At 45.9% G+C, this 16,367-nt stretch overlaps 1 protein-coding gene across 1 annotated transcript in view; it reads right to left on the bottom strand.

Moving 5' to 3' along the window:
• Positions 1–16,367, bottom strand: part of LOC141084873 (uncharacterized) — a 106,269-nt gene that overhangs the window by 59,447 nt on the left and 30,455 nt on the right. The window contains exon 2 of the mRNA XM_073569832.1: positions 15,894–16,256. Within this exon, the coding sequence (XP_073425933.1) occupies positions 15,894–16,256 (363 nt within the window). The remainder of the gene's footprint in view (positions 1–15,893; positions 16,257–16,367) is intronic.

Below are 16,367 nucleotides of genomic sequence, written 5' to 3'. Positions count from 1 at the left end.
GCATAGAAAATTGGATTTGTTCATTCCCAAAGGTTGCAGTAAGGCGATCATAGTGGTTTACCCCCTCATATGGGGTATCAGCGTACTCAGGACAAATTGCACAACAACGTTGGGGGTCTAATTTCTCCTATTACCCTTGTGAAAATAACAATTTTGGGGCAAAAAGATTATTTTTGTGGAAATTTTTTTTTTTTTTTTCACGGCTCTACGTTATAAACTTTTGTGAAGCACTTGGGGGTTCAAAGTGTTCACCACACATCTAGATAAGCTCCTTGGGGGGTCTAGTTTCCAAAATGGGGTCACTTGTGGGAGGTTTCCACTGTTTAGGCACATCAGGGGCTCTCCAAATGCGACATGGCGTCTAATCTCAATTCCAGCCAATTTTGCTATTAAAAAGTCAAACGGCGCTCCTTCCCTTCTGAGCTCTGCCATGAACCCAAACAGTGGTTTACCCCCACATGTGGGGTATCAGCATACTCAGAACAAATTCCACAATAACTTTTGGGGTCCTGTTACCCTTGGGAAAGTAAAAATTGGGGATGAAAAGTCATTTTTGTGGAACAAATATGATTTTTTAATTTTACGGCTCTATGTTATAAACTTCTGTGAAGCCCTTGGGGGTTCAGAGTTCCCACCACACACTAGCTAAGTTCCTTGGGGGGTCTAGTTTTCAAAATGGGGTCACTTGTGGGAGGTTTCCACTGTTTAGGCACATCAGGGGCCAGGGTCAGACTGAGGCACCGGGACACCCCAGCTCCCGCCTGCTTCATTAGTCCCTGGCCTGCATGTCAATAGTGCCTACAACTGACCGGCCCTGCTGTGTGCAGATGTCAGGCGCATCGGCGGCTGGGCACTACTCCTAGACTAGGAGCAAACTCCCCTCATTCAGCTGAGAGCACTGTGCGAGCCATTTCCACATCATCCTATAAATCCCAGAAATGATTTCACTGGGCTGCTCTGTGTGCACAGGACCTGTGATGAGGTCACAGGAGGGGAGGAGTCAGGAGTCACATGATCAGGGGCCTCAGTGTATGCAGGACTCTGCTGGTTGTCATGGTGCTGGATGAGGGGAAGTTTATGTGTGGGGTCAGGAGGGGTTTACAGGGTGGATGTAGAAGAGGTGTGTGTATGAGGTGTAAGGAGCCACATGTGTAAGGGGTGTACAGAGCGGAGCCACGTGTGTAAGGGGTGTGCCGAGCGGAGCTGCATGTGTACAAGGTGTACGGAGCGGAGCTGTGTGTGTACAAGGTGTATGGAGTGGAACCATGTGTGTACGAGGTGTACGGAGTGGAGCCGCATGAGCCATGTGTGTATGAGATGTAAGGGTGTGTGCACACCTTGTGGTTTTTGCTGCAGCTCCGCAGCAGATTAGGTCCATGCGGTGTACAGTATCATGTAAACCTATGGAAAACCAAAACCGCTGTGCACATACTACGGAAAATTCCGTGCAGATTTTCTGCAGTTTATTTTCCACAGCATGTCACTTTTTTGCGCAGCTACAGTTTTGTTTCTGGGAAGAACGAACATACAAAAATCTCTCTCTCTCTCTCTCTCTCTCTCATCCGCACAGTCCAAACCGCAATAGAATCTGCATCTAGTCCACTGGACAAAATATAGGAATCCACAGCGAAAACTGCATGCATTTTACCCTGCGGTTTCTGCCAAGCGATGCAGATTTTTCAGCAGAAAAAATCCGCAGCATGTGCACACACCCTAAGGAATGGATCCCTGTGTGTATAAAGTGTACAGAGCTGTGTGTGTGTACGGGGTGTACAGAGCGGAGCCGCATGTGTATGGGGTGTACGAAACAGAGCTCTGTGTGTCCGAAGTGTACGGAGCTGAGCAGAGTCATGTTTGTACGAGATTTACGGAGTGGAGCCATGTGTGTACTGAGTGGAGCCGTGTGTTTGTGAGGTGTACGGAGCAGAGCCGTGTGTGTACGAGGCATACAAAGCGGAACCGTGTGTGTATGATATATGTGGAGCCATGCGTGTACAAGGTGCATGGTGGGGAGCATTCATACCTCCCAAGTGTCCTGGATCCAGCAGTACAGTCCGGATTTTGAGAGTCTGCTCCTACTTTTCCAGCAGACACATGAGTACACGGCGGAGCCACGAGGAGAACTTTAAAACTTGCACGTGACGTTCCATCGGAAGTGACGAGCTGGAAGCTGACCGGAAATTAGGCAATTTCGGGAGGAGATTGTGACGGAACCATGGAGGCACTTCAGGGAATGCTTCAGATCAGCGCGGACAGCAGAATTGCCTTGGAATCGGGGATGCCGGCCATGTGAGCGGATCATGATATGTCCTGCACCGGGAGGCTCAGGTGGGCATTACAATGGGAGCCGGGCTGCTATAGTATCTTTACAGAATCTTTCTTTCTTAATCTCTCTGCTTCTTTCTTTCTCTGTTCTTTCTTTCTCTCTGTTTCTTTCTCTCTCTGTTCTTTCTTTCTTTCTCTGTTTCTTTTTCTCTCTGTTTGTTTCTCTCTCTGTTCTTTCTTTCTCTAATTTTTCTTTTTTCTTTCTCTCTCTGTTCTTTCTTTCTCTCTGTTCTTTCTTTCCCCTCTTTCTCTCTCTGTTTTCTTTTGCTCTTTATTCTCTTTCTTTCCCCTCTTTCCCTCTCTCTGTTCTTCCTTTTGCTCTCTGTTCTTTCTTTCCCCCTTTTTTTCTTTCTTTCTTTCCTTCCCCTCTTTCTTTCTCTGTCTCTGTTTTCTTCTTTCTCTCTCTGTTCTTTCTTTCCCCTTTCCTTTCTCTGCTCTTTCTTTCTCTCTCTGTTCTCTTTCTTTCATTCCCCTCTTTCTTTCTCTGTTCTTTCTTTCCCTCTCTAATCTTTCTTTCTCTCTCTGTTTTTTTCTATCTCTGTTCTTTCTTTCTCTCACTGTTTCTTTCTTTCCGTGTTCCTTTCTCTCTCTCTGTTTCTTTCTCTCACTGTTCTTTCTTTCCCCTCTTTCTTTCTGTTATCTTTCTTTCCCCTCTTTTTTTCTTTCTTTCTTTCTTTCTTTCTGTTCTTTCTTTCTCTCTCTGTTCTCTCTTTCCCCTCTTTCTTTCTCTCTCTCTGTGCTTTCTTTGTTTCTTTATTTCTCTCTCTGGTTTCTTTCTCTCTCTCTGTTCTTCCTTTCTCTCTCTCTGTTCTTCCTTTCTCTCTCTCTGTTCTTTCTTTCCCCTCTTTCTTTCTCTGTTCTTTCTTTCTTTGTTTCTTTCTTTCTCTCTTTGATATTTCTCTCTCTGTTCTCTTTCTTTCTCTCTCTCCTTTCTTTATTTCTTTCTCTGTTTCTTTTTTCTCTCTCTCTGTTCTCTCTTTCTTTTCCTCAGTACCAGTCAGTGCGCCCACAGTACCAGCCACTGTGCCCACAATGCCAGCCACTTTGCCCATGATGCCAGCCACTGTGCCCTCAGTACCAGTCAGTGTGATCAGCAGTGCTAAGTGGGTGCAGTTGGGGAGTGGACATGGGTGTGACTAGTTGTGAAATGGGTGTGGTCGGGGGCATGGCCTAAAATTTACCTCAGCCTTTGTCCCCCTTTCTCTTCTTCAAAAGTTGGGAGGTATAATGGTGGGCACCAAGAATGATTTTTCTCTGGTGGGCCCAAGGTACTCCAGTCCGGCGCTGTCAGGGGCTCTCCAAATGCGACATGGCGTCCGCTCTCGATTCCAGCCAATTTGACATTCAAAACCTCAAATGATGCTCCTTCCCTTCTGAGCACTGCCATGCACCTAAAGAATGGTCTTCCTCCACACATGGGGTATCGGTGTACTCAGGAGAAATTGCACAACAAATATTGTGGTTAATTTTCTCCTGATACCCTTAACAAAATAAAAAAAAATTGTGTCCGAACTAACATTTTTGGGAAAAAAAGTTAAATGTTCATTTTTTCCTTCCACATTGCTTAAATTCTTGTGAAGTACCTAAAGGGTTAATAAACTTCTTGAATGTGGTTTTGAACACCTTGACGGGTGCAGTTTTTAGAATGGTGTCACTTTTGGGTATTTTCTGTTATATTGACCCCAAAACTCACTTGAAATGTAATGTGGTCCCCAAAAAAAAGGGTTTTGTAAATTTTGTTGGAAAAATGAGAAATCGCTGGTCAACTTTTAACCCTTATAACGTCCTAACGAAAAAAATCACTCTTTGATTTAAGGGTACAAAAATTCAAAGTTTGGAAATTGCAAAATTTTCAAAATTTTTGACAAATTTCTGTTATTTTCATAAATAAACGCAAGTTATATCGAAGAAATTTTACCACTAACATGAAGTACAATATGTCACGAAAAAACACTGTCAGAATCAGCGGGATCCGTTGAAGCGTTCCAGAGTTATAACCACATAAATTGACAGTGGTCAGTTTCAAAACTAAGGCCTGGTCATTAACCTACAAAGTGGCTTGGTCCTTAAGGGGTTAAAAAAAGTTTACAAAGTATGTTGATGTGTACCCTCAGGGGAAAATGTTTTTCAGCGTATGGGCATTACAAGTATGGGAGACACGCTCCTTTAAATTGGGAAAAGATTTATAAGAGGACATCCTCCACGTCTCTTCAGACTCCACCACTAGAACACGAGGGTGAACGTGTTCTGTGATGCAAGAGCCACTATAGTTTTTTGCAAGGGTGTTTATGATGCCCATTGCAAAAATGTTTACACAGTATGTTGAGGTGTACCTCCCCATGGGGAAACGTTTGGCAGCCCATACACTTAGTATATGAGCATTACAAGTATAGGAGTCCCGCTCCTTTAAACTGGGAAAACATTTTGGGTAGGCCTTGTGTTCACTTCATGGGGAAAACTTTAGGTGACTTCAAAAAATCATAATAATGGGAACTTTGGTTTCATGTGGCCATCCAGTACGTGTGTTCAAAGGCTTATTGGGGTGCATGTAACTTTGGTGCAGAGCAGACTTTTCATTCAATGCATAAGCAAACTGTATGGGAGTACCAAATGAATAATGTGAACCTGGCTTTCATGTGGCCATCCATTATGTGGGTTCAAAGGCTTATTGGGGTGTGTGTATCTTTGGTGAGGGGCATGCCTTGCATTCAATGCATAAGCAAACAGTATGGGAGTATCAAATGAATACTGGGAACTTTGGTTGCATGTGGTCATCCATGACTTCTGTTCAATAAGTTGTTGGGGTGCGTCCAACTTTTGGACATCCCTGCCACTCACTATATATGCAATAAAAGTCTAAGGGACCCACAGTTTAATAATGGGAACCACAAAGCATAGCCGGCTGATGGCTCTCTATGAAAAGTGAGGGCCGACTGCTGGCCCTATAAAAACAGACTTTGTGACTTTCAGAGTCCTTCCTTCATAAATGAAACAGGAAGTGTCTGATGATGTGTCACACAGCATATGGCCAAATAAGGTTGTAAAATGTTAAAATGACATTTCCCAGTGAATGTATGTCTTGGTTGAAAGCAATGCTAAAGTTGAAAAACACGTCAAAAACACTACGTGGAACATAGCCCAAGTGGTGGAGGAACATTTTTATTTTGTGTTATTTTTTTTGCCTTACATACAAATCATTACCCTGTAAAGGATGTTCCTTAACATATTTCCCAGGACAATCCTTTTTGGTTTCGTTTTTGTATGTTTGTTTTATTATGCTCCTGTAAAAGTGGTGTAAGACTCTGAAAACATTGTTCACAGCTGTGACCTGGGAGTCAAAAATGCTTCGAGGGGCAGTTGCCATGATGTTCCCATGTCATTTGAGCAATGTTTCCATCAATTTCAGAAGTTTTTGACCCTAAAAGGACCCTCAGGGGGGTTGCGGCAAAAATTCTCAGTTTTCCCATAGACTTACATTGGGGTCGTTACTCGTGTCGAGTACCCGAGTATTCCAATTTGCCCGACCCGAGCAACAAGTATCCGAGCATTTTATTGCTCGCTCATCACTAATCACTCTGTAATGACTCTATAATATACCGTATGAGTTTCACTTTTTGTATTAAATAATTGAAATAAATTTACATTTTGATGATATTCTAATTTTGTGAGATGCACCTGTATATATACACTGTATATATACAGTGGGGGAAATAAGTATTTGATCCCTTGCCGACCCATTGACAAATACCTGAACAGTCTATAATTTTAATGATAGGATAATTTTAAAATTGAGAGATAGAATATCAAACAAAATCCAAAAAATCACATTGTATAAATTTTATAAATTTATTAGCATTTTGCAGTGAGAAATAATTATTTGATCCCCTACCGACCATTAAGAGTTCTGGCTGATACAGACAAGTTAGATGGTCCTAATCAACTCGTTACCTACATTAAAGACAGCTGTCTTACATAGTCACCTTTATAAAAGACTCCTGTCCACAGCCTCAATCAGTCAGACTCTAACCTCTACAACATGGGCAAGACCAAAGAGCTTTATAAGGATGTCAGGGACAAGATCATAGACCTGAACAAAGCTGGAATGGGCTTCAAAACCATAAGCAAGACGCTGAGTGAAAAGGAGACAACTGTTGGTGCAATAGTAAGAAAATGGAAGAAATGAAATGACTGTCAATCGACATCGATCTGAGGCACCATGCAAAATCTCACCTTGTGGGGTATCCTTGATCATGAGGAGAGATCAGCATAAAACTACACAGGGGTACCCTGTTAATAATCTCAAAGCAGCTGGGACCACAGTCACCAAGAAAACCCTTGCTAACACATTATGCCATGAAGGTTTAAATTCCTGCAGTGCCCACAAGGTCCCCCTGTTCAAGAAGGCACATGTGCAGACCCGTCTGAAGGTTGCCAATGAACACCTGAATGATTCTGTAAGTGATTGAAGAAGGTGCTGTGGTCAGATGAGACAAATATTGAGGTCTTTGGCATTAACTCAACTCGCCATGTTTGGAGGAAGAGAAATGCTGCCAAATGACCCAAAGAACACGTCCTCACTGTCAAGCATAGAGGTGGAAACATTATGTTTTGGAGGTGTTTCTCTGCTAAGGGCACAGGACTAATTCACAGCATCAATGGGAAAATGGATGGAGCTATGTACCGTAAAAATCTGAGTGACAACCTCCTTCCCTCCGCCAGGACATTAAAATGGGTCGTGGCTGGATTTTTCAGCAAGACAATGACCCAAGCCATACAGACAATGCAACATTAGAGTGGCTCAAAAAGAAGCACATTAAGGTCATGGAGTTGCCTAGCCAGTATCCAGACCTTAATCCCATAGAAAACTCTTGAGGGATTTGAAGCTCCGAGTTGCCAAGTGACAGCCTCAAAATCTTTATGATTTAGAGATAATCTGCAAAGAGTAGAGTTGAGCGAAACGGGTCGAAAAAATTCAAAAGTCGCCGACTTTTGGCAAAGTCGGGTTTCATGAAACGAAACCCGACCCTAGGATGAGGTCGGCCACGAGGTCGGCGACTTACGCGCCAAAGTCGCGTTTCAAAAGTTTGTTTTGCGCTCTTTTTCAGTCAATCAGGATCCACGGACACTGTGGGCAACGTGATGACCTAGGCACGGGTCACCACCATCTTTCAGAAGGGCATGCAAGTGATTGGCTTGCTTTGGTGGGCGTCACAGGGGGTATAAAAGGGCGTGCACGCCGACCGCCATCTTACTTCTGCCGATCTTAGTATAGGGAGAGGTTGCTGCTGATTCTGTTGGGAGAGCGTTAGGCAGGGAAGAAGACAAAAAAACTGCTTCTGCTGCTAGCGATTTGGCCTGCACAACACACAAGTCACTGTGTGTGCAGTGCAAGGGGAGGCTATATTGTGGTGTATCAGTGGTGTTGGTTGTTGGGCTGCCTTTTAAGGCTTCCTGACACGCTGGCATTGCTGTTTACCCACTGCTCCGCAAACTGCTTTTTTAAAAGCAATCCAATCTCCCTTATCCTCTAGTCACTTTTGTCACAGCTGTGCCATCGAGCCTGTCACATAGCGCTCAGATATCAGTGGGCCTCACACAATCCACAAGTGTCCAGTGTCCAAAAGTGTGCCCAGAGATTCAAAATCTCCATTATCCTCTCGTCACTTTGGTCACAGGCAGCTGTGCCATCGAGCGTGTCACATAGCGCTCAGATATCAGTGGGCCTCACACAATCCACAAGTGTCCAGTGTCCAAAAGTGTGCGCAGAGATTCAAAATCTCCATTATCCTCTCGTCACTTTGGTCACAGGCAGCTGTGCCATCGAGCGTGTCACATAGCGCTCAGATATCAGTGGGCCTCACACAATCCACAAGTGTCCAGTGTCCAAAAGTGTGCGCAGAGATTCAAAATCTCCATTATCCTCTCGTCACTTTGGTCACAGGCAGCTGTGCCATCGAGCGTGTCACATAGCGCTCAGATATCAGTGGGCCTCACACAATCCACAAGTGTCCAGTGTCCAAAAGTGTGCGCAGAGATTCAAAATCTCCATTATCCTCCCGTCACTTTGGTCACAGGCAGCTGTGCCATCGAGCGTGTCACATAGCGCTCAGATATCAGTGGGCCTCACACAATCCACAAGTGTCCAGTGTCCAAAAGTGTGCGCAGAGATTCAAAATCTCCATTATCCTCTCGTCACTTTGGTCACAGGCAGCTGTGCCATCGAGCGTGTCACATAGCGCTCAGATATCAGTGGGCCTCACACAATCCACAAGTGTCCAGTGTCCAAAAGTGTGCGCAGAGATTCAAAATCTCCATTATCCTCTCGTCACTTTGGTCACAGGCAGCTGTGCCATCGAGCGTGTCACATAGCGCTCAGATATCAGTGGGCCTCACACAATCCACAAGTGTCCAGTGTCCAAAAGTGTGCGCAGAGATTCAAAATCTCCATTATCCTCTCGTCACTTTGGTCACAGGCAGCTGTGCCATCGAGCATGTCACATAGCGCTCAGAAATCAGTGGGCCTCACACAATCCACAAGTGTCCAGTGTCCAAAAGTGTGCGCAGAGATTCAAAATCTCCATTATCCTCTCGTCACTTTGGTCACAGGCAGCTGTACCATCGAGCGTGTCACATAGCGCTCAGATATCAGTGGGCCTCACAAAATCCACAAGTGTCCAGTGTCCAAAAGTGTGCGCAGAGATTCAAAATCTCCATTATCCTCTCGTCACTTTGGTCACAGGCAGCTGTGCCATCGAGCCTGTCACATAGCGCTCAGATATCAGTGGGCCTCACACAATCCAAAAGTGTCCACTGTCCACAAGTGTGTGCAGAAATTCTAAATCTCCCCTGTCCTATAGACACCTTGTACCTTGTTTTACATTACTATATAGTTTGTTGGATTTTGTCTACATTTCTACCAAAAATGAGGAAGGCTGGTGGAAGAGGCCGTGGAATTGGGCGGGGGTTGGCAGCTGGTAATGATGGTGTTGGTGGTGGATCTGATGGTAGTGGCAAGAGCAAAATAGGACCGAATGCAGGAGGTGCTGACCCTGCGTCATCGTCTGGCTCCACAAGGCCTTGAAGGCTTAGTTTTCTAGGAGTTGGCAAACCGCTTTTAAAGCCAAAGCTTCAGGAAAAAGTTTTGTCTTACATTGCTGACTCAGCCTCCAGCTCTATCACCTCCTCTTCTACAGTTGTAAAAAGTAAAAGCACTGAGTCATCATTGGAGGCTCATGTTCATGAACCACACCTTTCCTTGTGTCCTTCACCCCAACCAAGATTGAAGGATGACGCAGGCCATACTACTGATTACTCCATGGAGCTGTTTTCACATACCATGCCTGGATTATCAAGTGAAATGGTGAATTACCCAGGCCAAGATGAATCTGACATGGAGTGCACTGATGCACAGCCGCTGATGGATGATTCTGCTGGTACATTCACTCAGAGCACTACATTGTCCTCGCAGTGTACAGAGCCAGATTTTGACCCTGATGAGACTCAGGTGCCCCTTCCCGCACACTATACCACCATACACGGTGACACAGAGAAAGGTGCACATGACATAGAAGAGGAGGTGATGGATGACCCAGTTGTTGACCCAGATTGTTATCCATTGGGGGAAGAGGGTGCTGCTTCCAATAGCTCAGATGAGGAGCATCCACAGCAGACATCGACATCGCAACAGCTGTTATCTGGCAGGCCCGGAGCACTCCAAAGACAGGTTCCAAACATCAAAAGAGTTGCTGGACAGCTTGTCCAGAGGGTCAAAAGATCACAGCGTGCTAGGCCGCAAAATGTCTGCCAAAGTAGGAAGAGTGCAGTGTGGCACTTTTTTGAACAAAATCCTCATGATCAGGCCAAGGTTATCTGTAAGAAGTGCGCAAAGACCTTTAGCCGAGGGAAAAATCTGAAAAATTTGAATACCAGTTGCATGCTTAGACATTTAACCAGCATGCACTTGCAAGCGTGGACACAACACCAAACCTCAAGTGCCACATGTGCAACTGATCACAACGAAGGTAGTCAGCAACGCTACATTGTTTCCCCCACTGTAAGCCCACCGGTTAGCACAGCAGAAAATGTTGAGGTGTCGTTGCAAGACCACAGCAGTCAGGGAATCCCACTGTTATATCAACGAAAGACTGATTCTAGGCCATCAGAAAGAACACCAACTCCATCACCATCATCAACCCTCTCTCAGTCCGCCCTGTCCACCGCTACTTCCACCATATGCAGCTCTCAAGTCCAGCTCACCCTCCCAGACACTATGAGTAGGTCAAGAAAGTACTCAGTCTCTCATCCGCGTACACTGGGTTTGAACGCCCACATTGCCAAACTAATCTCGTTTGAGATGATGCCCTTTCGGTTGGTGGAAAGCACAGCTTTCCGCGAACTCATGGCCTATGCAGTACCACGCTATGACCTACCCAGTCGCCACTTCTTCTCTCGCAAAGCCATCCCAGCCCTCCACCATCATGTGAAAGACCGCATTGTCCATGCACTCAAGCAGTCAGTGAGCGGAAAGGTGCACCTCACAACTGATGCATGGTCCAGTCGGCATGGCCAGGGCCGTTACGTGTCCATCACTGCGCACTGGGTTAATGTGGTGGATGCAGGGTCCACAGGGGACAGCGGTGGTGGGACAGTGCTGCCTAGCCCACGGTATAGGAAACAGTTGGCTGTAGGCGTTCGACCCTCCTCCTCCTCCTCCTCCTCCTCCTCCTCCAGAAGCGAAAGCTCGTCCACAGAGCGCAGTCGTACGAGCACTCCATCTGCAGCTGCCACTGTTGCACACGATGTGTCCCCCTATCGAGCAGCTAGTGGAAAGCGTCAGCAGGCTGTGTTGCAGATGATGTGTTTGGGCGACAGACACACCGCCGAGGTGCTGGCCGAGTACTTGAAGCGACAAACTGAGTCATGGCTGGGCAGTGTACATCTTGAGGCAGGCAAGGTAGTTAGTGATAACGGCCGTAATTTTGTGACAGCCATAGCCCTTTCAAAACTCAGCCACATACCTTGCTTGGCTCACACCTTGAACCTGGTGGTGCAGTGCTTCCTCAAAAATTATCCGGAGTTAACAGCCCTGCTCCAGAAGGTGCGAAGACTGTGCGCGCACATCCGCCGGTCGCCTGTACACTCCGTTCGTATGCAGAAGCTGCAGCGATTGCTCCACCTTCCCAACCACCGCCTCATTATCGACATTGCAACAAGGTGGAACTCCACCCTGCACATGGTGGAGCGGCTGTGCGAGCAGAGGCAGGCCATAATGCATTTGTGGGAGGATACACGGCCAGGCACTTTGAGAGCAGACATGGAGTTGACAGGCGTGCAGTGGTCGAAGCTGAAAGACCTTTGTAAAGTCCTTCAGTGTTTTGAGGAATGCACACGGCTGGTAAGCGCAGACGACGCCATCCTAAGCATGAGCATCCCACTTATGCGTCTGCTCATGCAAACTTTGACGCACCTTAAGGAGCAGGCGTCTGCAGCCAATGTTGATGAGGAGGAAGAGGAGGAGGGAATCCTTGATGACATTCAGCCATTGTCAGCTCAGGGACCTCTCCTGGACGAGGTGGAGGAAGAAGAGGAGGAGGAGGAGGATGATGGGGATGATTACTTAGGGGAGGAGGATGCATCTCGTGGGGCAAGTGAAAATGTTGGCGTGGCAAGGTCTGGTACAGGATTTGTGCGTGACTGGAGGGATGTGGATTTGCCAGAAAGTGCTCCTCCACCCAGCACTCGCAGTGCATCATTGACACCGGGAACATTGGCCCACATGTCAGATTATGCCTTGCGGATCCTAAAAAGGGACCCCCGCATTGCCAAAATGATGAACGATGACGACTACTGGTTGGCCAGCATCCTGGATCCACGCTATAAAGGCAAATTACAAAACATCATGCCACAGGAGAACCTTGACCTAATATTGGCTAATAAACAAGCAACTCTGGTAAATCGGTTGCTTGAGGCATTCCCAGCACACAGCAGCGGTGATGGTTCTCACACGAGCCGTACGGGCCGGGGGCAGCTTGGCAGAGGTGTTCGTGGTACACACAGCAGAAGTGGCGTTGGAGACAGGGGTTTCATGACGATGTTGTGGACTGATTTTTCAAATACCGCTCACACAACTGGTAATACTGCATCGATGGAAAGTGACAGGAGACAGCAGTTGTCAACTATGGTTACAAACTACTTTTCCTCCCATATTGATGTTCTCCCACACAGGTCATTCCCCTTTGACTATTGGGCCGCTAAACTGGACACCTGGCCTGAATTGGCCCAATATGCCTTACAGGAGCTCGCTTGCCCAGCTGCAAGTGTGCTATCGGAAAGAGTCTTCAGTGCAGCTGGATCAATCCTGACAGAAAAAAGGACCCGTCTGTCAACCCAAAATGTGGATGATCTAACCTTCATTAAAATGAACCACGCATGGGTTTCCAAGGATTTTGTCCCACCTTCCCCTGATGACACATAGGGTGACAGAAAAATGGCTTGCTTTGGTCCACCTCTTCCTGGTACTTCACCTATTTCGCCTTTTGCATCAGCTGAATGTCCAACATCAACATATGCCACTTTCTAAAACTCCCTAACTGTGCTGCCTCCCCCCCCATGGCCGGGGTCACCACCTACCGTACGACACCGTGCGAGTGCCGTTGCCCTGGACAGGTGGGTAGGCCGACTCTTGGGCGCGGGCACTGGCACAGGGTCCCTCATAGTGCAATCAAGTGTCTCTGACGGTGGTGGTGCACACCCGCTGTCAGACACACCGCTGTACTATGAGGGGCCCAGTGCCAGTACCGACGCCCACGAGTGGGCCCCCCTTGCTTGGGCAGGGCCCCAGCATTTGCAATCTTTACCTCTCCCTGCTCCGCTGTGTAATCTGGGCCGTCAAATCCATACTGTGCCTGACACCGTCTGAGCCTGCCTCCTGAGACATATATTTTGAATGTGTACGCTATCCATACATGTTATCCGGGGATACGGTACCCTTTCTAACCTTCGTGCAATCACGTGCAATCCATACTGTGCCTGACACCGTCTGAGCCTGCCTCCTGAGACATATATTTTGAATGTGTACGCTATCCATACATGTTATCCAGGGATACGGTACCCTTTCTAACCTTTGTGCAATCACGTGCAATCCATACTGGGCCTAACACCGTCTGAGCCTGCCTCCTGAGACATATATTTTGAATGTGTACGCTATCCATACATGTTATCCGGGGATACGGTACCCTTTCTAACCTTTGTGCAATCACGTGCAATCCATACTGGGCCTAACACCGTCTGAGCCTGCCTCCTGAGACATATATTTTGAATGTGTACGCTATCCATACATGTTATCCGGGGATACGGTACCCTTTCTAACCTTTGTGCAATCACGTGCAATCCATACTGTGCCTGACACCGTCTGAGCCTGCCTCCTGAGACATATATTTTGAATGTGTACGCTATCCATACATGTTATCCGGGGATACGGTACCCTTTCTAACCTTTGTGCAATCACGTGCAATCCATACTGGGCCTGACACCATCTGAGCCTGCCTCCTGAGACATATATTTTGAATGTGTACGCTATCCATACATGTTATCCAGGGATACGGTACCCTTTCTAACCTTTGTGCAATCACGTGCAATCCATACTGGGCCTAACACCGTCTGAGCCTGCCTCCTGAGACATATATTTTGAATGTGTACGCTATCCATACATGTTATCCGGGGATACGGTACCCTTTCTAACCTTTGTGCAATCACGTGCAATCCATACTGGGCCTAACACCGTCTGAGCCTGCCTCCTGAGACATATATTTTGAATGTGTACGCTATCCATACATGTTATCCGGGGATACGGTACCCTTTCTAACCTTTGTGCAATCACGTGCAATCCATACTGTGCCTGACACCTTCTGAGCCTGCCTCCTGAGATATATATTTTGAATGTGTACGCTATCCATACATGTTATCCAGGGATACGGTACCCTTTCTAACCTTTGTGCAATCACGTGCAATCCATACTGGGCCTGACACCGTCTGAGCCTCCTCCTGAGACACATATTTTGAATGTGTACGCTATCCATACATGTTATCCAGGGATACGGTACCCTTTCTAACCTTTGTGCAATCACGTGCAATCCATACTGGGCGTGAGAACGGCTGGTGAGCTGTTAAACAAGCTACAGCACCTGTCCAGACAAGTACAGGGATTCCCTAGCGAGGAGACTTATTTGATTGTTTTCAATGTTGGGACAGCAATTTTTGGGGAGCACTATACTCTGGAGAATGATAGATGGGGCCCACCATACACTGGAACATTCCAAAGGTGGACATCAGACACTAGAGCAGCATTTACAGGGCCCATTATACACTAGAGCATTAGAAATGGGGCCCATTATGTTTGGAGCATTATTTGGGCCCATAAGACAGTGGAGCTTCATCCATGGGGACCAACATATACTGTAGCATTATGTGGAGCTCATCATATACTGTTTCAAACATTATATGGGACCAATGATTCTGTATGGAGAAATAGATGGGCCTCGTCATGAGATGTAAAAAGTGAGGTATTTTTCATTGTACTATACCGCTATTTATCTGCCGTATCGGAGCATGATGAGTTGTGGTATGTGTTAAAGGGGCGCTCTTTCGCCCAGGGCACATGAAAACCTGCAGCCAGCCCTCCCCCCCCCCACAACTTTAGCCAAATAACCCCCATTTTTCAGTGCGTAACTTGTATTATGAAGTTAATTAAGGTTGACAAGCTTAAGAAGAATTGATGCTTTTGGCATTCAAATGGGCACTGTAGGTGTGTTTCCTGTCCTCCTCTCACTGCCGACTTTTATTCCCCATTGACTTACATTGGGTTTCGTGTTTCGGGACGACCCCGACTTTTCCCTATAATCGGACGATCTTGCTCGACCCGACTTTTGGAAAAGTCGGGTTTCACGAAACGAAACGCGACCCTAAAAAACCAAAAGTCGCTCAACTCTAGCAAAGAGGAGTGGACCAAAATTTCTCCTGACATGTGCGCAAACCTCATCATCACCTACAAAAAACGTCTGACTGCTGTGCTTGCCAAAAAGGGTTTTGCCACCAAGTATTATGTCTTGTTTGCCAGAGGGATCAAATACTTATTTCTGACTGCAAAATGCAAATAAATTTATATCATTTATACATTGTAATTTTCTGGATTTTATTTTTGATGTTCTATTTCTCAATAATAAAATTAACCTACCCTTAAAATTATAGACTGTCTTTGTCAGTGGGCAAACTTACAAAATCACAAAATCAGCAAGGGATCAAATATTTATTTTCCCATTGTATATATATATATATATATATATATATATATATATATATATATATATATATATATATATATATATATATATATATTCATATATATGTTAGGGGCTTTTTATTAGCCCATGTGGCTAAGTTTTGGTTCTCTGCAGAAAGGCTTTATTCTAACCGGAATGTTCCCACATGGGCTAATATAAAGTCTCTACCTTTTCTCACATTACTAGGAGTGCTGCTTGTTTTTCTAGATAGATAGTAGCTATTTTGCTCACCATACACAAGTAGATATGTTCCATTCCCTTCAGACATTCTGTTCTGATCTCCTATCACCAGGGACGTTTCACATATGTAGGTGTCGGTATAGGACAGTTGGACATCATTGATGGTCAGGGACAGGTCTTCTGTAAACTCCGGATAGATCAGATGAGATTTTCTGCTCCGGTCACTTTCAATTTTTGATTTTGGGTGGAGAATTTCTTTGACTTTGTTGTTGGCTAATGGAATTAACCAGTATAAATTCACCCTGACCAGTCTCACGCCATTTACCTGCATGTGGCAACTCAAATTGACAGAGGAACCAACCATGGCAGCTACAGCGGGGGGTTGCAACAATGTAACAGCACACTGGATGCTACCTGCAGAAGAAACACATTTTTGGATCAGGCTCGTTATATAGTGATGGGACACAATTTACATCTGGAAGGTAAAACAGGTACAAGCTAGCAACAAAATGCGAATTTCTCTGA

Source organism: Dendrobates tinctorius, unplaced genomic scaffold, assembly GCF_039654945.1.
Source record: "Dendrobates tinctorius isolate UK_male_01 unplaced genomic scaffold, ASM3965494v1 ptg000028l, whole genome shotgun sequence".
In the NCBI taxonomy this organism is placed as follows: Eukaryota; Metazoa; Chordata; class Amphibia; order Anura; family Dendrobatidae; genus Dendrobates; species Dendrobates tinctorius.
The sequence above is the reverse complement of the archived record's forward strand: the minus strand, read 5'-3'. Positions and strand labels throughout refer to the sequence as shown.